Source organism: Danio rerio, chromosome 12 (genome assembly GCF_049306965.1).
Source record: "Danio rerio strain Tuebingen ecotype United States chromosome 12, GRCz12tu, whole genome shotgun sequence".
Taxonomy (NCBI): domain Eukaryota; kingdom Metazoa; phylum Chordata; class Actinopteri; order Cypriniformes; family Danionidae; genus Danio; species Danio rerio.
This window is the reverse complement of record NC_133187.1, coordinates 10,803,553-10,826,419: the sequence shown is the minus strand read 5'-3', so window position 1 is coordinate 10,826,419 and position 22,867 is coordinate 10,803,553. Positions and strand designations below refer to the sequence as shown.

The following is a 22,867-nucleotide window of genomic DNA, read 5'->3' as shown; positions in this document are numbered from 1 at the left end:
TTGTACAAAATCAAGTCCGTAATATGTTTTCCAAAATGTAACCTAAAGTTAATTCTATTGTCAAACTTATTATGTAAAATGTTTAATCTAATATATAACATTGCTGTAATTTTGTTGTGTAATCGTTATTCAGTAAAGAACTATAACTTGTACGTAATCTACCAGCAGTGAATGTATTGTAGCTCTCTGCAGAGAGGGTGGATTTGGGGTAAAGGCTTGAGCTGACCATGTGATAAACTTGCTTTTCACTCAGAAACTCTCTCTCTCTCTCTCTCTCTCTCACTTTTTTTCTTTCTCTCTAGTTGGCTTCAGACAACTTTAATACGTGGACAAACACTCAAGAAAACAAAAATGCCAGTGGCATCTGCCAGCTCTGACTCAGGTAAGATGCTTTATTTTAACGATTTACTGAACACAAGGTCTGTTACCAATCTGAAAACCTTGTTAGTCCACAAAAGCATTTTGTTAAAATAATGAGGAGAAAGTCAGTGACAGTAACAAGCCAGTCAGCCTTTTTTTTTTTTTTTTGGCTGAAACCTCACAATAAACCAGGATTAAATGTTTGAGCTTCGCTGAGTCTCCACACATCCGCCAAGCTTCAAGCTTTAGCTTTCATCTGAGAGACACTCGAGTCAATATCATTGCGTTTCTTTGGACAGCTTCACAGAAGGAAATCAATGCATTGTTCTGTTATGATGTTCTCTTGCTGGAGAAAAACAGAGAGATGATCACTGTCCTCCTGTACAGAAACTATTCTGAGAACAGGGGAGTTGCTGTGGAGAATGGATGATGAAAAATCGTGGTGAAGAGACTGGTATCTGAAGATAATGTTTAGAGCTTACATCACTTACTGTTTTTTAAAGACAGTGTAGAAGCAGTTGATGAAAAATGAATGAAAAAATTTGAATTAAACAATTTAATACAGTGCCTGAAAATGGAAATACATCTGTGAACTAAATATTACAGGAGACATCATCAGATGAGTGCTGATCCCTATTAATATTCATCAGCTTAGATTTTTTACAGTGCAACTGTACATACAGTGCATCCGGAAAGTATTCATATCGCTTCAGTTTTTCCACAATTTTTTTATGTTACAGCCTTATTCCAAAATGGATTAAATTAATGTATTTCCTTAAAATTCTACACACAATACCCCATAATGACAATGTGAAAAAGATTTTTTGAAATTGTTGCAAATTTCTTACAAATAAAAAAGGAATTGCCTGTAGACCTCCGAGACAGCATTGTCTCGAGGCACAAGGCTGGGAAAGGCTTCTGCTGCTCTGAAAGTTCCAATAAGCACAGTGGCCTCCATCATTCGAAAATGGAAGATGTCTGTAACCAAAAGGACTCTTCCTTCCTAGAGCTGCCCAGCCATCTAAGCTGAGTGATCGGGGGAGAAAGGCCTTAGATCAATAACCCGATAGTTACTCTGTCTGAGCTCCAACATTCTTCTGTGGAGAGAGGAGAACCTTTCAGAAGGACAACCATCTGTGCAGCAATCCCCCAATCAGGCCTGTATGGAAGAGTGGCCAGACGGTAGCCACTCCCCACCTGAAATTTGCCAAAAAGCATCTAAAGGACTCTCATACTATAACAGCAGGAACTGGAAGACTAGTCAAGATAGAGGGAAAGATGAATGCAGCAATGTACAGAGACATCCTGAAGGAAAAACTGCTTCAGAGTGCTCTTGACCTCAGACTGGGGCAATGGTTTATCTTCCAGCAGGACAATGACCCAAAGCACAACGCCAAAATATTAATGGAGTGGCCTCACAACAACTCTGTAAATGTCCTTGAGTGGCCCAGCAAGAGCCCAGACCTAAATCCTATTAAACATCTCTGGAGAGATCTGAAAATGGCTATTTTCTCAAAAGTATTGAACAAAGGCTTTGAATACCTATGTACATGTGATTTTTCAGCTTTTTTGTGTGTAAATTTGCAAAAATTTCAAAGAAAATTTTTCACATTGTCATTATGGGGTATTGTGTGTAGAAGTTTAAGGAAATAAATAAATTTAATCCATGTTGGAATTAGGCTGTACCAAGTGAAGAGCTATGAAAACTTTCCGGATGCACTGTAATACAATTTGTGCATTATTTGACATTTGAATTGGGTCTGTTTTCTTGAGGATGGTAATGTGTTTATTAATTATTGAAACATAAAATTGACCTCTGTTTAGTGCCTCTAATGGTGTAGTCAGTAGATAACTATTAATTATTTTATTTACTTCTGTAAACTACTGATAACAATTCTTTAAAATTTTGAATAATTTTTAAAAGATCACGTCACACTGAGTTAATGGCTATAAATTAAAGGGCTCCAAGTTTGGCCTTTAAACAAGATGTACTATAAGTCTTGTGTATCTTGTAATATTTATCAGATCAGTTATTATACCCTTTTGAAAATGTCATTTTTGGGTCAGAAGGAATTGTAGCTGTTTTTGCTTGTGTCTTTAAATGAAAAAGAGCCGGTCTCTCATGATATTTAATTTCAGAGAAGGATAATCAGATCAAATGTCAGGATAAACACAGCAAAATGTGTTTATCAGGCATGATAAAACAGAGACCCACAGCCACAAATACTACAGTAAGACGAATGAGATACATACAAATGCAAAACGTGCTTGCATTTAACATGTTATGCTGTTTTGCTGTTACGCTAGCATGCATATTGGGCTTTGGGCCTGCTTTTAAAAAAAAACTTTAAAAACAGTTAAATGACATATAATACATGCAGTTCAGAAGTGCCAGTGATGCCTTGCGTATAGAGATTTCCAACCAAGTGCAACAGAGAACATAAAGAGAAAAATTGCCAATGGCGAACCTAAAACTTGAGGAAAGACAAACTTCTTGTAAACTTTTCAAATAGTGACAACTTTAAATGAAGAGACAACTGGTTATGCACAATGCACAACTTGTTAAGCAGATCACACATCGAATGCGCCCCTCGGTGCCGCGACACGGCATGCACAAGACAGTTGAAAGTATCGCACACCAGCACATTCGCACGTTATTTAAAATAAAAGTATTCAGATGTCGCTCTGTGGCACAGCAGAAATATAAACAATGTCATAAGTCATGACTGGGTGCCAAAGACAGCCGCCGACTTGCGGTGCTGGTGTGCGTACCTTGATAGAAACCTATGTTTAGAATTCTAAAATGCATGGCGCTACGTGGCGGGAAACATTGAGTTACCGAGCGGCGCATCTGGTGTGTGACCCCCTTAAGTCTAGGGGCACCTGCATGGTTTTATTCCAAGGTACAAATACAGCACCGCCCCGCCCCGAAACAAATCATCCACCCGCACAGTTGAGTAGTGGATGGGTTCAAACAAAAATATCATTTGTATATTTTTCTTGGTAAAAATATCTTTTTAAATCAAATTTTGTATAGTTTGTCTCTTAGTTTTATATATATTGTTGTTGGTCAGTTATCTACTAGATATAATTGAAGAACGAATAACATTTGAGGTGAAGTGCTTCAAAACAAGTCCGCTATATGCTTCAACAATGCTAAGACACGAACTGGGTTGTCAGATAAAATAATAATCTTGCCTAAATAAAATTAAAGTGAAATTTTCACAGTTTCAGAGAAGCCTATTTTAAGCTATTTTCCTGTTGCTACGGTCAATTACAATTTAATTAATTTAATCTAGGAACCCTGATCTAAGGCTAGGGCTTAGATTTAAGGCCTGTGCAGGTCACTAATAGACACGCATTACATGCAAGTTATGGTACAAAATGAACCTCATTTACGCCTTTAAACTGGGACACCTGTTGTGTGATTAGAGCATCCTCGTTCATAGTTGTGTACATTATGCAGCTTTGCTGAATCCAGCGGTTATGAATTACAAAGCTCACAAAGTATTTTTTGATTTAAAAAATAAGTGTAGCACTCACTGGTTTTTCTTGAAGTGCAGTTGGAGATATTTTATAGCGGTGTCAAAATTAATTGTTTATTTGGTGCACCGCAATGCAGACGCAAACAATTCGGAATCGGTTCAGTAATAATCATAACTGATTATTATATACTGAAGTCACTTATTTCATATGTCGCCGTAGCTTACTATTGCGAGGAAGGCGAGCGCGAGTATTTACAATGCTCCAACTACTTAAAAACGCAGAAGCTGTGCACAATTTCACTGCGTGTGTGTTTTCTGGACAGTCTTTCACTGACACTTACAGCAGAAGTCCCTATTTCACTGCAATAGAGAGAATGAAAGTAAACTCCATTTCTCTCCCTCTCTCTCACTGTGGAAATTTGACCTGCTGGCATGACTTTTTCCTGTCCTCTCGGCTGTTACAGCGATCAGCTGTGATAGTAGCTGTAGTTTATCAGTATCACTCAAGTGTGAAGAGCGCCAGCGCGTAAGAGAAATCACAGCCCTTTCTGTTGAGCGTGTGACCAATCAAAGAGGTGTAAGAAAGAACAAGGCTCAGAAAGCGAGCGGGATATTTATATTTGTTTATTTGCCGTAAATGCTTGTGTTGTTTGAAGGGACAGTTTATATATCTGACTGTTTGTATTAAAGGACAAAATTCTATTCCAAATAGTTTATTTAAATATATTAATACATTTTAATACAAAAATTGCTGTTCTGTGAAAAAAAATATAAAACTGTGTCCGGAAAGCATCGTCAATGCACCGTGATGCACCGAGATATCAAATTGAGCCGAATCGATGGCATGATAATTGTAACCGAACCGTGAGACCAGTGTAGGTTCACACCTCTAATATTATTAAATCCCAGTTTCTTTGCAAATCCTTACTTATGGACATGTTTATACATGTTAATGATGAGACATGGTAATACTGGCCTGTCAATCAATATCAGTGGTTGTAGAAAATCACACGGCTACGTCAAGTTGCCAGCTGGGATTTGGATCCTATTGTAATGTCAGGAAATAATAAAAAAAACTTGTGTTTTTATCACTCTAAAATGACTGTGGGCAGAGCATAGCTACACACAGTTCTGTCCAAACAGCTTCTAAATGTTGAAACATGATAGGTGCAGTCTTGCTTAAGCATAAAGAATTCAAATAAAATCTAAATTACAATTATTTTTTGACCATTAGTTGTTTTCTGATTTGAAATGAATGAGCTCTCAGTGCTGACCTGCAGTCATGAGAATACACACATTGTAGTCTCTTACACAGCACAGAATCTTGGCTCAAAGCCGATACTTCCAGCTCTGTGATTGCACTGAATGGATTGTGCACACACACAGAAAAGAGACGAGAAGAACAAGAAAAATGAGGTGAACTTGCCATTTATGTGAATAACAAATGGGGCGACCTGGGAAAACGTTACAGTTATTCACAGGTTAGTGACCCAAAAGCTGAGTTGCTCCCTCTGGGGCTGTGTGATTGTACTACCTGCCTCGAGATGTTTGTTTTTGTCCTGTGTTATCTGTCCTCTAATGTCTACTTAATGACTTTTTGCAGACTTTAAAGTATGAGTAAAATGACTCAAGATCTAATTTATGCAAATAGTTACAGCACCTTGTCATTGGAGGTGCAAAATTAGCTCCATATGATGGGTGAAATGAGACATGCTAAAATATGATTTGTGAGTCATATGGCAAAGATCTTTTCAATTGCCTATGAAATGCCACATTTAGGGTGACTTAAAGTGTAGGAACAAATGGCATATCTTCAGGTACTTCTGGTGTAGCTGCAGTTCAGGCGAAGGTTGGCAGATTAATCCACCTGAGAGGAGTAAAGTTTTCGTAAAGTGACACTTAGGTGTGACTATATGGTACAGTTTGACCAATTAATATATAATAAACAGAAGCAAATATAGACATCCTGGCTGAAACAAGGCTAAATTTGGGATGTCAGTGAAAATCTAATTCACGTCTAACAATAGTCCAAAAATAAACCTGTTATCTAATAAACATGAATGTGAAGATTAGATTTTCAGTGACAGCCCAAATTTAGCCTTATCTCAGACAAGACGTCTAAAGTTAGATGTCTATTAAATGTATTTTAAAAACAAACTTGCTAGTTGGGTAATAATTCATAGCTCTGGATTTCAAACAGAAGTAGCTTTTAATTAATCTTAACAAATCAGATTAGACTAAAAGCTAGTTTTAGACATTTAACTTCACTTTACACCTGGTATGAATTTTCATGAATCAGATCAGTGTATACTTTGTTCTCAGTGTACTTTGTCTCGAAACTCTTCTGAAATAATCAATGCTTTAAAGAGCCCATATTATACATGAAATAGGGTCATATCTTGGTTGTAAGAGTCTCCAACAACAGTCTAATATGCATGCAAGGTCAAAAAACACTTTCATGGTCTTATAATCTGCATTTATTTTTACCTAATTATCCCAGCGACTCCTGTATGAATCGTCCAGTGATTCATTTGTTCCCAAACCCCTCCTTAGCGCGGAGCTAATCTGCGCTGATTGGACCGATGACAGTCTGTCGCGATTGGTCGACTGCCTTCAGTCAGAGAGGGAAATGGCCAATAGCTAATCAGCAATTTAAAAAGTAATCACAGTTCATACACGCTCGATAGTGTATGCGTGGATTTTAGCTGCCACACTATGGCGAGTGGATAGTGCCACGGATAACCGAACGAAGGAGACAGTCGTGTACTCGCCATACCACACAAACACAAAAACACACACACACCTCCGGATGACAACGCTCCCGCTTCCGCCCGCACCCGCCAGGTTTTAGCCTGAGAACCCGCTCCGTTTTCTGCCCGCCGCGCCCGGTCCCGCTAGAGCGGAGAACACAACCAAATATCACCCAGTATACAGTCCAGACAGCCACACAGCACAAAGCTCGTTCGTTCGTTCGCTCTCTCTCTCGCTCTCTCTCATACGCTCTCTCATACCAAGCAGACTCTCTCTTTCTAATTCACATAGCAATATCCGTGATATTGCTAGACAGCCCGCTCCCGTCCCAAATTAAACCCGTTACCGACCGCTCCCGCGATTTATTCGGAAATTTATTCCCGCGCCGCAGAAATCTGGCGCGGGGACAGCCGCGGGAATAAATTTCCGAATAAATCGCGGGAGCAGAACTCTAGCACGGAGCTCCATAAACAAACAGCACGCGTCGCGTTTTTAACGTGACTTTGCACGCGATAAGATAATATATCCAGTTAACCTGATACAGTACACGCGGTTACAAGTAACAAATCACAACTAAATACATTTGCAAGCTTGAGTAAACGAGGCAACAACTTTAACCGCACGTACTTACACTTGAGAAATGGAAGAAACCCATCCTGACGTCCATCAGTTACTCTTTACTGATCCTTCCTTTAACAAACTCAGATGAAGTATTCTTTGTAGCATGTAGCTTCCAGAAGTTTCCAACTGCTTGGTTATAATGCTGAGGTTTCATCTTTGGGTAGAGACTCAATATATCCATCTGCAGTGTGACTTCAATCAACCGGCATGTTTGTGTGTGTGTTTGTGGGTGTGTGTATGTGTGTGTCTGGGTTTCGCGTCAGAGGGCGGGGCCTCAGGTTTGAAATCTCCCGGGTTTGCGCGTGCACGTGAATAACTTGGTTTCGTTCGTACGTCATGGCGAAACACCTAATGAATCGTGATCAAGGCGACTCGTTTGAAGCACTATGAGTCGACTCTTTTATAGATGAATCAACAGTTTTAAACACTGTGTTCTTACAGATTTAAGCCTTAGCTGGATACTTCACTTCACTTAGAGCTGTGTTACACACTACATGGAGGGGAATTTTCAAAAACCCATAATATGGGCTCTTTAAATCGTTTTAGTCACGTGACCAGGTGTTTCAAAACACTGTAGTCACGTGACCTGGGTGTTTAGGCTAATGCTTCAGTGCAGTGTTTTGAAACACTTGCGCTTCGGGATCTCGACACTGTGTCAAAACGTCAGTTTCACGTCAGCCATCCCTACGTTTTTGATCCTTGCCTTGTTTGTTTGTTTAATTCTGTTTGCTGCTTGCCTCTTACCATCTGCCTGCCTATTGACTATGATTCTGGATTGTCTGTATACATCTGTTTGGCCCTGTCTTGACCATTGCTGGCCTGACCTGGCTAATAAACCTGCATGTGGATCCGCACCTCTGTTGTCAGTGTCACTCCCCTAGTTACAGATACTTGTGTACAGGTATACAGATACAGAGTGTGACAAAATGAGGTAAAGATCTCAATGAAGAATCACAAATGGCTACAAAAACTTAATTTCAACCCCTATTAATATCAGGTAGAATGACTTATGATTGAATAACTGAAAATGCATTTTAATACCAGATGGATTCAGAGCCTTAGATGCTACTCGGGTTTGTAACCAGTCTCTAGTATCGTATCCAGCATGCCTTTCTGTATTGTGGTCTGCTGAGGGAGCAAAAACCATTTCAGCAGATTCTAAGCACTTAAACATGCTGATCCAGAAGGCCTGCTTGATTGCTCACTGAATGAAGTGGCAAAATGGTGCTTGAACAGATTGTCCTGAGCTGATAAGGTGGACAAGACTGTCCTGGGTCTGGACAGGAGGATGTTAGTTGTTAAAACCTGTTGTCGGTCAGTGGCAGCAGCATGGACATCTTCCTTAGCAATGGAAAGAGCCCATTTAACTTTCCCCTTAGCTTGTGAACATTGATATTCAGTACTTTGCATCATAATAATTAGGACCTGCTGTCATTCCTTCACTCGATTAGCTAAAGAAACTGTTTTTCTTGTCATTACTGAAGTGTCAGTGTACTCCAGTGTCCTCATTTAACTGTCTGAAGGATACAAGGCTCAAATCCCCTCAGTTGACTATTGTAATAATGAGGTCTAGTTAGCCATAAGTAAACACTAGCTGCCAACATTGTGACAACTAACAGATCATACAGCGTAACTTACTGCTTTACCCAGCTGTCAGAACTGTACGCGCTCTCCACACTGTTTTGTTGTTTGTTTTTGTATTTATATTCCAAGGTTTGGATTTACAGTGTTTATGTTTGCACTTTAGCACATTGTGCATGATGAATATGCATTCATTTACAGTCTTTTGCACATTCGTTAATAAGGCAGTGGTTCTCCAAATAAATATAAATAAACCGTTCTCTGTGATGTCACACTGAACAGAAATATACCAGCAGTGTGCGGTAGAATTACAGTGATTATCTTGGGGTTGTTTACAGATTAACTGTAATAGTGTAATGCCCACAGTACCAGCCTGCTGCTTAAGTTGTCAGAATACATGAATATGTAATGCAGTCATATTTTGCTGTAACTGCTCTCATTTAAGTTTTCTAGTCCAAAGGTTTGGAATTTCAATTTAAATTGAACAATGACTATGTTTGTGGGCTCTATTTTAATGATCTAGGCGCAAAGTCTAAAGCAAAGGGCGCAAAAGCATTAAGAGCATGTCCGAATCCACTTTTGCTGGATGGATAAACATGCTCTGCCCCTTATTGCTCTGCAGCTTATTCTCCTGTTGAGTTATGGGTGTGTTTTGAGCATTAATCAATCTGAGTCTCATCCCCCATTCCTTTTAGGAGTCAATTTGCTATTTACATGGCGAACTTTGCAAGTGGAACAACTGAACCCTTCACTAGCGAGAAAACAGTTAAACAGACCATCTGCAGCGCAAGGATAAACAATGAGCCTCCTCCAATCCACCTTTACTTTCACTTTCTCTTTCTCTATTTCAAAGATAAGGAAATGGTGTTGTACGCACCGACATCCATTAGTCTACATAATTAATTTTGTTGGTTAAGTGCAAAAAATAGTTTCAAGTACTATTTAATGAATAAATGAACAATAATAACGAAGTGTGGTCAAAATTGAATTGTGGTTACATCCAAACAAACGTCTTATGTCCCATATGGTTCAAAACCTGACAGGTGAACAAATCTTAGCTTGTTTTGAAAAAAACAAATATAAATAAGCATTTAATAAATAATAATAATAATAATAATGATGGTCACTCTGTCTTAGCTCCAGTGTTCTTTTGTGGAGAGAGGAGAACTTTACAAAAGGACAACCACATATGCCGCAGTCCACCAATCAGGCCTGTATGGTAGAGTGGCCAGACGGAAGCCACTCCCCGCCTGGAATTTGCCAAAAGGCATCTGAAGGACTCTCAGACCATAAGAAACAAAATTCTCTGGACTGATGAGACTAAAATTGAACTCTTTGGAGTGAATGCCAGGCGTTATGTTTGGAGAAAACCAGGCACCACTCATCACCAGGCTAATGCCATCCCTTCAGTGAAACATAGTGGTGGCAGCATCATGCTGTGGGGATGTTTTTCAGCTGCAGGAACTGGAAGACTAGTCAGGATAGAGGGAAAGATGAATGCAGCAATGTACAGAGACATCCTGAATGAAAACCTGCTTCAGAGTGCTCTTGACCTCAGACTGGGGAGACATTTTTCTCTTCCAGCAGGACAATGACCCAAAGAACACCGCCAAAATATCAGTGGAGTGGCTTTACAACAACACGGTAAATGTGGTTGAGTGCCAGAGCCCAGACCTAAATCGTATTGAACATCTCTGGAGAGCTCTGAAAATAGCTGTACACCATCCAAAATAGCTGTACTTCTCATCCAACCTGATAGAGCTTGACAGGTACTGCAAAGAGGAATGGGCACAAACTCCCAAAGACAGGTGTGCCAATCTTGTGGCATCATATTCAAAAAGATTTGAGGCTGTAATTGTTGCCAAAGGTGCATCAAGTATTGAGCAAAGGCTGTGAATACTGATGTACATGCGATTTTTCAGCTTTTTTACTTTTTTATAAATATGCAACAATTAAAAATAAATAAATCCACATTGTGATTATGGGGTATTGTGTGTAGAATGTTGAGGAAATAAATGAAGTTAATTCATTTTAGAATAAGGCTGTAACATAAAAAAAAAATTTGAAAAAAGTGAAGCGCTATGAATACTTTCCAGATGCACTGTATTCTCTGAATAAAATCAAGTACAAAACATGTTAATTACAGTAATTTTGAGTTTAATTGCATCATCTAGATAGATTTATTGCATTTACATGAGGTACATTTTAAAGTTCAATATAGCAAAAATCTTCCCAGTGATGGGTTGCGGCTGGGAGGGCATCCACTGTGTAAAACATATGCTGGATAAGTTGGCGGTTAATTCCGCTGTGGTGACTCCGGATTAATAAAGGGACTAAGCGGAAAAGAAAATGAATGAATGAATAGCAAAAATCTCATTTTAATTGCATTAAGATGGTCTCATGTAAACAAGTGTGTCAGAAAAAATATGGAGGACGTAGTGAGTGTTGCTGTTCTCTCGTGAAAAGCCGCCGAAGGCCGCTGTCGAGCGACCATCTGTCCGACTGACCAACTGACTGAATGACTGAACGATCAACCCAGCCACCCTCCTCCTTCTTCCCTAAACCCAAGCGACAATTTACAAAAGCCGTCCAGAAAAGAAAAGCAAAAGCCCTCGTCCGATTTTGACCGAGTTTTCGATTTCACCGCATTCTCGCCCCGTCACGAACTTGTTCGCTTTTATATGTTGGATTCTGTTTTTCATCTTACCTGATTTCTGGAACCGCTCTTCCTCGGACTCGAACCTAGTCGTCACGTGAAAAGCCACCGGAGGCCGCTGTCGAGCGACCGTCTTTCCGATTGACTGTCTGACTGAATGACTGAACGATCGACTAGGCGGCCGGCCAATCAGCCAACCTAGCCACCCTCCTTCTCCTCCTTCCCTAAACCCAAGCAACGATTTACACAAGCCGTCCAGAAAAGAAAAGCAAAAGCCCTCGTCCAGTTTAGACGAGTTTTCAGATTGCACCGCATTCTCGCCCCGTCACGAACTCATTCGCTTTTGTTTTTTGTATTTTGTTTTTCATCTTACCTGATTTCTGTAACCGCTCTTCCCCAGACTCGAACCCGGTCGTCACCACGAGTGGCTCCCCCTCCTGCGGGCCTCCGTTCACACCGCCCTGTAGCATTCGCTCGAAAAAACAAAATGCGGCCATACGTACCTCCGGCCACGTAAATCGTGGTCTCCTTGGGTTGCAGTTAAAGGTGGCATATAATACATTGATTAGGTTTAAATGGTTCTGTAATATCTGCATAAAAGGTATGTGGCTTAGGTAAATGCATTAAAATTTATATTTAAATATAAAAATAGATTTATATGTTTGTTTGTTTGCTGTTTTAATTTTGCTAAAGTGTAGATACAAAGGAACACATCAAACAAGAAATGAGACATGTAAGAGATACTGTCGAGACCTCAGAATCTACAGTGTTTTCTCACAGTCAACTGAGATCTGAGATTCATAAATAGACATCTTCATTCACTGACGATGTAATTTCATAGGAGAAACGTTTAAGAAAATTGGATTGTATGTGTTCTCTCCATCTTCTGCGCTGTCTCCTCTTATTAGATCTCTGCATTTAGTTTTGTGCTTTCTCAGTGGGTCTGTCAGGCACTGAGAGAGAGCGATGGGGAGGAGGCTTGAATTCTCTGGCAACCTGTGTATCTGGAATCTGCGCTTTTACAGTCAGATAGTAAGAAATTAGGAGGCAGAAAGCAAAGACGCCCAGTCGTTTCAAACTACCTTATAAAGTGAAGAGGGAAGACAAAAACAGGAAGATCAAGAAGACTGGGAGAAAGCAGTCAAGAAAAGGAAGATCTGAAGGGACAAGTGAGAGGAAGAATGAGAGGTGGGGAGGCTTTCTGGTAATCGATGCTGACGTCAAAGGGAAAAAGTGAACGAGCAGAAAAGAGGAAAGGGACGCGTGTGAATTAGAGGCAGGAAAAAAGAGGTTTCAGTGAGATTGAACTATGGCTGGGAGTCTCTATAACAGATTGTCCCTGGAGGAGATTGGATCGATCAGATCTCTGGAGAGTCCGGGAGGTAAGATGCAGAGCGTCAACATCAGCTCAGCTCTTTAAAATCATGCTGTGATGTCACTGTGAGAATAGAGACTTCAGTTTTTATTGTGGTTTTGCACTGTAATGATGAATTTAAATAATATCACAAGCCATCATCAGTTTATTGTAGTAGATAATAACAGATGATAGTATAATTTTAAAAGCTGTATCAAAATAGTATATTTAGAAAAGTTGATTAAAAGATCTGCATACTTTTCTGTGCTTTAAAGCCATCTGGTAACGAAAACAATCATGATTACATTGATTACATTTTACTATCTGTGGGTTTTATTGTCTTTACTAGGTAAAATCAATTGTGATCACTTAAAGTAATTGCTCAGCTCCTGACAAACAGTCTATACATTTAATAGGGATCAGGGTTAAGGGTTATGTTTAAATCACTAAACCCAAGTAAAATCGTTTTTTTTTTTTTTTTTCTGAAATACATTTGGCAGCTGTGTCTATTAAATATTTGATTGTTTTTTCTTTTCATAATTTTCCACATTGAATCTAATTTAGCATATTAAAGTGACAAAATAGGTATACAATATGTGCAATACAGTACACAGTGCTATATTTTTTTTTTGCTAGTATTCAAGAATGCAATTTACTTCAACAGCACATTTTTGGTGTTTTTCTAGTGGATGTGATAATGCAATATAAAACAGAAAACAGAATATTAACTTATAATCAGTGATGGAAAAATCATACTTAATCATACTTTACCCATTACTTACTCAAAAATGTGGTGCGAGTAAAAGTATCTGTTGTAAATATTACTCAAAATATGAGTAAAAAGTAGATCTTTCAAAAGTACTCAAGAGTCGTGAGTATTACTTTGTAAAAAGCTGATGTACATGTAATTTGTGGATGTGTTTAAACGTAACATTCTGTAGTGCATTTAGTTAATGCCTAGCAGGCACACAACATCATAAGATGTAAAAATTAGGTTAGATTTAGGTTGTGACATCAGGTGATCAAAATTCAATGTCTAGCCAGCGTGTAAAGACGTTAATTTGATGTCCAATAATGAAGTCAAATGATGTTGATTTTAGGTTGCGTTAGAAAGTGACCAAAATCCAAAGTCGAGCCAACATCTTAAACCAACATCATATTGACGTCAAATGCTGACATTTATTTGTCAGGTATGACAACCGAATCCAACTTCTGACGGATGTCATAGTGGTAACGTCCACACAACGTCAAGCTGTAACATCATTAGTCATTAGCCCCTTTCACACATACAGACCTTTCCGGAAAATTGCCGGCAATTTTCCGGAAAGGTTGTATGTGTGAACAGGTCCTTTTTGAAAATACCGGTAAATTCGTTCTGGCTATTTTCCGGAAAGAGAAGTTGTAACATTACCGGCAATTTGCCGGAATGCTGCGCTGTGTGAATGCAGAAGGAAGATTCCCGTAATAAGCGCGTGCACGTCTAGAACGTGCTGACAAGAGACGTCTGCTTTAGCCAATCACAACAGTCAGACGCATTTACGTCCGCGCGGTTTGTGAGGATAAAAGCCTTTGAATATTTTTCCAGACACATTTAGCTGCTAGAATTTAGTCAGATCACGTTTATATGTTCTTCTTAATGCCAACTGTGTAAATAATCATTGATGAGATGCTTATGACAAGCCGTTGTTTGTTTACCTTCAAGCTTTGTGTGCGCCTATGAGCGCCGCACACGCACATATTATGAACATATCGACATGCGAAAGTGATCCTGCGAAAGTTGTTCACAATATTGATCATCCACAGAGTTTGTAATTTAGTCAAATGTTTACAAATACAAGCGCAGCCGTTTAAAGCTCATTTGTGGTGAATGATGTCAGAATTTACCGGTATTTTGGAATGGATGTGTGAATGCTCTTTTCTGGAAAATTTCCGTAACGTCCTCGCCTGTGTGAACAGCGCTTTTTTGAATATACCGGTAAAGTCGTTCCGGAAATTTTCCAGAAATTTACCGGTATCACTGTGTGAAAGGGGCTATTGATTTTAGGGGTTTGAAATTTATATTATTTAACAGGGACAATGCTCATTTCAAGAGTTCACACTTAGCTGATGATTGATTATAAAGCTTGTTTGGCATGCTGTCCAGGGTGACAGCCCTGAGCTCATAACATCCTCGGGTCCGAGGCTCCCTCCCATGTGCAGGGCGAGAGGGGAGTTTGAGCTCAGGTAGATCTCGAGAACTCCCCTGCTGCAGTAACTAATGAACAAATAGTGATTGATTTTAAGAGATAACTATTAACTAGGAGCATGTCTATGGTGCCGACTTGGATTAGTCCGTTATTGTTTTTTAACAGTGGGAAAAAAAACAGAGAATACGGGGGAAACCCAAGTGAGCACGGGGGAGAACGTGTAAACTCCGCACAAAAATGTCAGCTGGCTTGGTAAGGACTAGAACCAGTGACATTTTTGCTGTGAGGCAACAGTGCTAACCACTGGGCCACCGTTCCACCAATCTAAGAAAGGAGGAGAAGTAGGGGTGGATGTAGGGATTATGCAAAACGAAGATGGCTGTCATATGGTACTTAGGGTATTTATAGTGGCTTAGGAATCGTCTGATTGGTGAATCATAAATTAAATAATGCGGGGCCATCTGCAAGCACTCATAAGCATGTGATCCTCTCGAAATTAGTTTATAAATAAACTTCACTTATCAACAGTAGAACTGTAAATAAGCCAGAGTTAGCCTTAAGGACTATCTGTTGCCAACGTGCCAGATTTTAAATATTTAAAATCCGAGACAACCCTGAGATTTTCTCCTTTAACGAATATATTAGGATGATGGGAAACTGTCAATGATTGTGAGAAGAACATACAAACCGTTTAAGATATGATTCACACAACCAATCAAAGACATCTCGGTTAAATAATTTGCTGCCATATAGAACTGTGTCATCAGCATACAAACAGAATATTAATAGTAGGACAGACTTGTGGGAGGTCATTTATAAACAAACTAAACAGGATAGGGCCCAAAAGGGATCATTAAGGAACTCCACAATTACTAATTCTGTCTACTGATTGACTAAGGCGCTCACATTCTTTCCTAGGTTGGATGTTGGACATTGCCGTCCGCCTGACGTTGGGTTCTGACGTCAACCCGATTTTAATTTCCAAACAAAATGCAACGTCCCCATGACGTTGGGGTACAATGTCAATCTGACCTCATGTTGACGTCTTGTGCCTGCTGGGTGTTTAGGCCATTTACGTTGGTCATCACACAGTAAACATTAGTTATCTTCTCATCAGTGACATGCATCTAAACAGTCTCTTCATTATAATGCAATTTACCTGCTATGTGTAAAGTACTATGTGAAGCAGTTGCTGCTGGTTGAAGGAAAGTAGTGGAGTAGAAGTACCAATACAGCACTAAAATGTACTCAGGGCACAGTAAAAATACATATTTTTGAAACTGCTTAGTAAATTACAATTCCTGAGAAAAACTACTCAATTACAGGAGTTTGAGTATTTGTAATTTTCTACTTTACACCACTGCTTATAATGTACATCAAAGGGAAAGATAACAAAAAGTAACATTTACTTACTATTTAGTCAAATTGTTTCAAAACCTTCTGAGATTCTTTTTTCTGCTAAACACTAAATATTAGGTCTGCAAGATATTGGAATAAACTAACATTGTGATATTTTGTTTTGCCACATTATACAGTACATTGCGATATGAATACAATTTTACCAGATGAATATAACAGGGTAGGGTTGCACCAGTTGTTCATGAGTCCTTTCTTAAACTAGACTGTAAAGTCCAAACTAGAGGTGCTTAGTAAATACTAGCTAGTTTGTAACTAAATTGTTTTTACTTCGGTTACATCAAATGTTCTTAAGGCAAACCGTAGTTAGTAGGTTGTAAGCTCTCTATTAAGTCAGGCGTAGTCACATTGAATGACATAATATCCAATGAGAAGCATTTAAAACTTCTTTATTTAAATATATATCTCCTATTAAATTGAAAATTTAAAAAAATGACAAATTACATGTTTATAGTACATTACATTAAAGTCAGTCACTATACCAGACAAATCACATACCTGCATTGCGAGCCATGAATGTAAATGAAATACCCATGAAGTTGTTAAAAAAATTTAACTTCTTTTTTTATTTCCTACACATGAAATAGAAAAGAGCAGAGAGAAAAACTCAGTCATGAAGAAATTCTCGATTTATTTGATGGATAAAATTAACAGAAAAAACTCCTTGGAACAATATAAACTCTTCGTTCAGACACCAAAAAACAAAAAAAACAAAAAAAAAAAAAAAAGAAGAAGAAAAAAAAGAAAAGAAATGCAAGATTTGGGAGGGAATTAAGGCTGTGAGTAGAGGGAGATCATTTTTCATTATCATGGCGAGCTCCTCAATGTAAACTAATCTCATCGTCGTTTCTTTTCTACTGTTATAAATGGGGGGATGCTGCCGTAAATATTTAGTTAGAATGTAGCATTTGAACTAAGTTCAATGGTGCAACACACACATATTTAGTAAGGCTACATTTTAACTTACGCAGTGCTGGTGCAACCGGCCCCAGCTCTATTTAGAAAGATTTCATTCATTCAGATTGACTGGAATGATCAAGTTTTTTTCTATCCAGTGCTTCATACAGAAATTAAACAATCAATTGCATAAATAACAATAAAAAAACATCTTTATCTTTTAACCTTCACTTCATTTCATTCATTCATTTATTTGTCGGCTTAGACCCTTTATTAATCCGGGGTCGCCACAGCGGAATGAACCGCCAACTTATCCAGCAAGTTTTTACGCAGCAGATGCCCTTCCAGCTGCAACCCATCTCTAGGAAACACTTCAATTTAATTCAATTCAATTCAATTCAATTCATCTTTATTTCTCTAGCGCTTTTACAATGTAGATTGTGTCAAAGCAGCTTCACACAGAAGATTCAAGTAAACTGAAACAGTGTCCGTTCAGTTTTAAGAGTGGAAGTTCAGTTTAGTTCAGTTCATTGTGGTTTAATTTTCACTGCTGAAAGTCCAAACACTGAAGAGCAAATCTATCGATGCACAGCTCTACAAGTTCTGAACAATGCAAGCAAGTGGCACCAGCTTGAGCACGACCGTTTCTCCTATGGCCAAACGTCTTGTGCAGAGCTGCAGTCTAGGCGCTGGAGGCTGGAGAACACTGGACGTCCATCGTGGAGAAGCTACAGGTGGGAGAGGTTACCGGCTGGTGTACAGGCTGGTCCTTCAGGATCAATGCGAAGACTCGTCTGTCACTGGGGTCTTATAGGAATCAGTCTGATGCTTTGCACTCCTCCATGACCACCACAGCAGCTGCTCAGGATACAGCCTGGTCCAGGATCATGGAAACATCAGGAATAATAAAAAAAAGACTAACATAAGAAAAGATGCCGTTCAAATTATAATGTCTTTTGGGAAGTGTTCCCGGCTCCGGTTGCCCTAAATAATGCAGACTAAAGCCTGGTTTATACTTTTATACTGGTTTATACTGCATCAAGTGACCGGTGTAACTTTGCATTTATACTTCTGCGCGCTGTCTCTGTTGGTCTGCATTAACACTTCCGATACGCTAGTTGGCAGTGAGGTGTAAATTTTCCTCTGTGTCGAGTTTCTTCGCTTCTGTTTAGCTTTTCCTGAACACTTCCTGGTTGTACAAGTGACTCAAACTCGCTCATTTTGAGGCAGGAACCAGCAGACGTGCAACAACTTTAACTTTGAGGTAAACACAAAACAAAACTTTCCATCTGGAGCTCCTTCACGGGACTCCACACTTGTAAACAATCGCTCGCGCCATTCGCACGGCTCTCGGTCCCGCCCAGACTCGTCAGCGCTACCAAGCCGACCAATCACAGAGCTTGCGCTATGTGTTGTTGCGACGTGTAGTTACATTTTTTGAGAGGTGCACGTCAACGAGGCCGACGGCCACGTCGAAGGGCTATGCGTCAGCGCCGTAGCATACGCCGGTGTTTGACGCAGAAGTATAAATCAGCCTTAACAATACTTTTGAGCAGGGATCACCAAACTTGCTCCTGGAGGTCCGGTGTCCTGTAGATTTTAGCTCCAACCCTAATCAAACACACCTGAACAAGCTAATCAAGGTCTTGCTAGGTATACTTGAAACACCCTGGCAGGTGTGTTGAGGCAAGTTGGAGCTAAACCCTGCAGGGCACCAGACCTCTAGGAACGAGATTGGTGACCCCTGATTTAGAGGATTTGGATTTCAAAAGCATTTTTGTTTTGTCATAAATTTTCTTTTTGGCTTAGTCCCTTTATTAATCTGGGGTCACCACAGCGGACTTCTCCAGCACATGTCTTACACAACGGATGCCCATCCAGCTGCAACCCATCTCTGGGAAACATCCATACACACTCATTCACTCTCATACACTACGGACAATTTAGCCTACCCAATTCACCTGTACTGCATGTCTTTGGACTATGGGGGAAACTGGAGCACCCGGAGGAAAGCCACATGACTGTGAACTTGCAAACTCCACACAGATCGCCAAGTGACCCAGCTGAGGCTCGAAACAGCGACATTCTTGCTGTGAGGTGACAGCACTACCTACTGCGCCACTGCGTCACTCCATTTGTGTTTTATGTGTATGCTAATGCAAAGAGATGTGTCTTTAATCCAGTTTTAAACTGACAGAGTGTGTCTGCTTCCCAAACTGTGCTAGGAAGGCTGTTCCAGAGTTTAGGTGCCAGATATGAGAAACCTACCGCCTACAGTTGATTTTTATATTCTGGGAATAATCAATTGTCCAGAATTAATTGAGCGTAGTGGACGTGAAGAGCTATAATACACCAGGAGCTCACTCAAATACTGCGGAGCTTAGCTGTTCAGGGCTTTGTAGGTAGTCAATAAAATTTTTAAATGTATACAATATTTAATAGGGAGCCAACGCAATGATGAAAAACTGGAGTAATATGATCATATTTCTTTGTTTTAGAAAGCACTCTAGCAGCTGCATTTTGAACCAGATGAAGTTTGTTAATTAGGCCAGCAGGGCGGCCACCTAGTAATACATTACAATAATCTAATCGAGAGGTCATGAAAGCATGACTAAGCCTTTCCGCATCAGACATTGATAGCCTATGTCGAAGATTGGCAACATTTTTTAAATGAAAAAATGTAGTTTTACAGATGCTTGAAATCTGTAAAATTGCATATTTTTTTCTCATCTTTAAAATGCTAAATAATCTAATCCTGCGATGTGACTATTGTAGATCCACACATTGCAATATCCATGCTCAAACCATACATTGTTCATTCATTCATTTTCTTGTCGGCTTAGTACCTTTATTAATCCGGGGTCGCCACAGCAGAATGAACCGCCAACTAATCCAGGATGCCCTTCCAGCCGTAACCCATCCCTGGGAAACATCTACACACACACACACACACACACACACACACACACACACACACACACACACACACACACACACACACACACAATTTAGCCTACCGAATTCACCTGTACTGCATGTCTTTGAGGGAAACCGGAGCACCCGGAGGAAACCCACACGAACGCAGGGAGAACATGCAAACTACACACAGACACGCCAACTGAGCCGAGGCTCGAACCAGCAACCTTCTTGCTGTGAGGCGACAGCACTACCTACTGCGCCACTGCTTTGCCTATATATTGTTAAGCCCTACTAAATATATTAGAAATTTTAAAGAAACCTAAAAAACTACTATGGAAGTCAAGGGTTACAGTTTTTTGATCTTCAAAATATCTTCTTATGTGTTCAACTAAAAAAAAAAAGTACATTTTTAGGTAAACTACCCCTTTAATTGCATTTTAAAGTACAACTGATTAAATTTTAGACCTTTTGGATGCATTCATATCTTCTTATATAGTGGTTGTGTTGAAAACAAATTTTCTTCAAATTTGTCTATTTCTTTCTAGCAGAGAGTGTGTGTTTGAGTGCAGTGAAGGAGAGGTGACAAACCACTGTCCAATTAGTTTTGTGCATGAGAGCACATCCTGTGTTTGCTAGAGCTGCCTGGAGAGAATGAGTCTGACAACTTCTTTTATTTCCAGGTTTCCTCTCTCTCTCTCTTTACTGCCTTTTTTAAAGTTCAAATACAAATGAAATATGTTCCATCTCTTTACAGTATTTCAGTTTTCTAGGTCTTAAAGCTATATTATAGCGCTTTTTTCATTCTGGATATGAACTGTAGTCCCATGGCTAACAATATATACTGACAGCATGACCTTCTTGGACAGAGTTAGCAGTGTCTGCCTCATGAATATTCAGTTTACCTGTTTAATAATGCATGATTACATTGAATCACATGGTTACACACACACACCTGTAGACCGACCGTGTGTGCTGCATGAATAGAAGGGCTGGCATCTCCAATCACCCAAGCCACCATGACATACAGTATTTATGAGAGACGAGCAAGATGAGTGTTTTAATATTGTAGGTGTTGTGTGTGCTGTGTTTATACAAGCTGTTGAGAAATCAGCAGAGGATTTATGTGTAATGACAGTGTCTAGGAACTTAGGGATGTTTTTCAAATGAGCTTGCAGATGGAGCACAGGTGACTTCATTTTAGTTGTTCTGTTGTGATTTCACACATGCAGGATATAATATAACAATAGCAGAAACAGGATTTTCATTCGAGCTTTGCAAAAAGGCACAATCACTGTCAGTGCGATTGGGATATTACATAACATAAATTCAATTAGACCATGCTTTATAGAGTGATTTATAAAGGACAACATTATTTAAATAGTTTTAATGATTCTTTTGTTTAACTAGGAGATTTTTTTTTGTTATTAAACATGTTTGCACACCTTTCTATTAGGGCTGAGCGATTTGTCCTTAAATCAAAATCTCAGTTAGTTGAACATTTTAACTCGATTATGATTAATGATCGTATTGAAAATAATTTTATTTATGATTTAAATTATTTTGCCTTCATAGTTCACTGACAAGTTTTGTACAGTAAATATGTTCACATATTACAAGTGAGAGATTTCTGAATGAAGGCGCCTTTAAAATAATCATCCACTTCTTAGCACTCATAGATCTTCTATCTATGAGTATTTATCGAACATCAACGTCCAACAATTAAATTAAAACACACATTGCCTAAAACAAAAAGTCACTTTTTTTCTTAAAAAAGAGTGAACACAAATAACTTGCACTTTTGGAAACAAAATAAATCATTTTTATTGTTTTCAAAAGTAGAACATAAGCAGTATCTCTTCTAAATAAAACGACTCTTGTATATCCTGTAAAAGATATTTTAAATAGTGCATTTCTTGAATCTTCTGTAAACAAATATTTTCATGTAAATAATAATTTTATTGTAATAGAAAAGATGACGCCTCAAGGCATCACTGCCACAGCTTCCGATCATCATCAATGTAGTGCAAACATGCAATATGTAGTTACATCTTTTGAGAAGTGTGCAGGTATGGGACTGCGTGAAGGCTGTGCTGGACCATGGGCTTTATTTTAACGATTTAGGAGCAAAGTCTGAAGCTCAGGGTGCAAAAGCATTAAGAGCATGTCCAAATGCCCAAACTTTTGCTATTTTAAGGATGGATAAACACGCTCTGTGCCACAGTGCATGGTCTAACAGGGTTGAGCTTATTCTCTTAATGAGTTATAGGTGTGTTTTGAGAAAAAAAATAATTAGAGGCTCATCTCCCATTCCCTTTAAGACCCTGTTGTGTCGTCCCATGGTGCATTTGCAATTTACATGGAGGACTTTGTAAGTGTAAAAAACAAACACTTCACTAGCGAGAAAACAGTTAAACAGAGCATCTGCAGCGCGAGAATGAGCCTACTCCAATCGGCCTTTACTTTCACTTTCACTTTCTCTTTTTCGTAGATAAAGAAACATGTTGTACGCACAGACACCGATTAGTCTACATAATTAATTTTGTTTGTTAAGCGCTGTTGTAAAAAAAAAAATAAATGAGTGAAAAAAGAAGAGAACCCAGTCCAGGAGACTCAGAACAAGCAGAATTCCTTTATTGAGACG

General features: G+C 39.2%; 1 protein-coding gene across 9 annotated transcripts in view; it reads left to right on the top strand.

Moving 5' to 3' along the window:
- The window catches only part of mpp2b (MAGUK p55 scaffold protein 2b), a 101,044-nt gene that overhangs the window by 24,591 nt on the left and 53,586 nt on the right, over positions 1-22,867 (top strand). For 5 of the 9 annotated variants that reach the window (XR_012387531.1, XR_012387532.1, XM_073917547.1 and 2 more), the window contains 1 exon segment: positions 303-382. Coding sequence is in view for 6 of the 9 variants with exons in the window: in XM_073917547.1 (XP_073773648.1) it covers positions 352-382 (31 nt within the window). In the remaining 3 variants the exon portion in view is untranslated. 9 annotated transcript variants of the gene reach the window in all.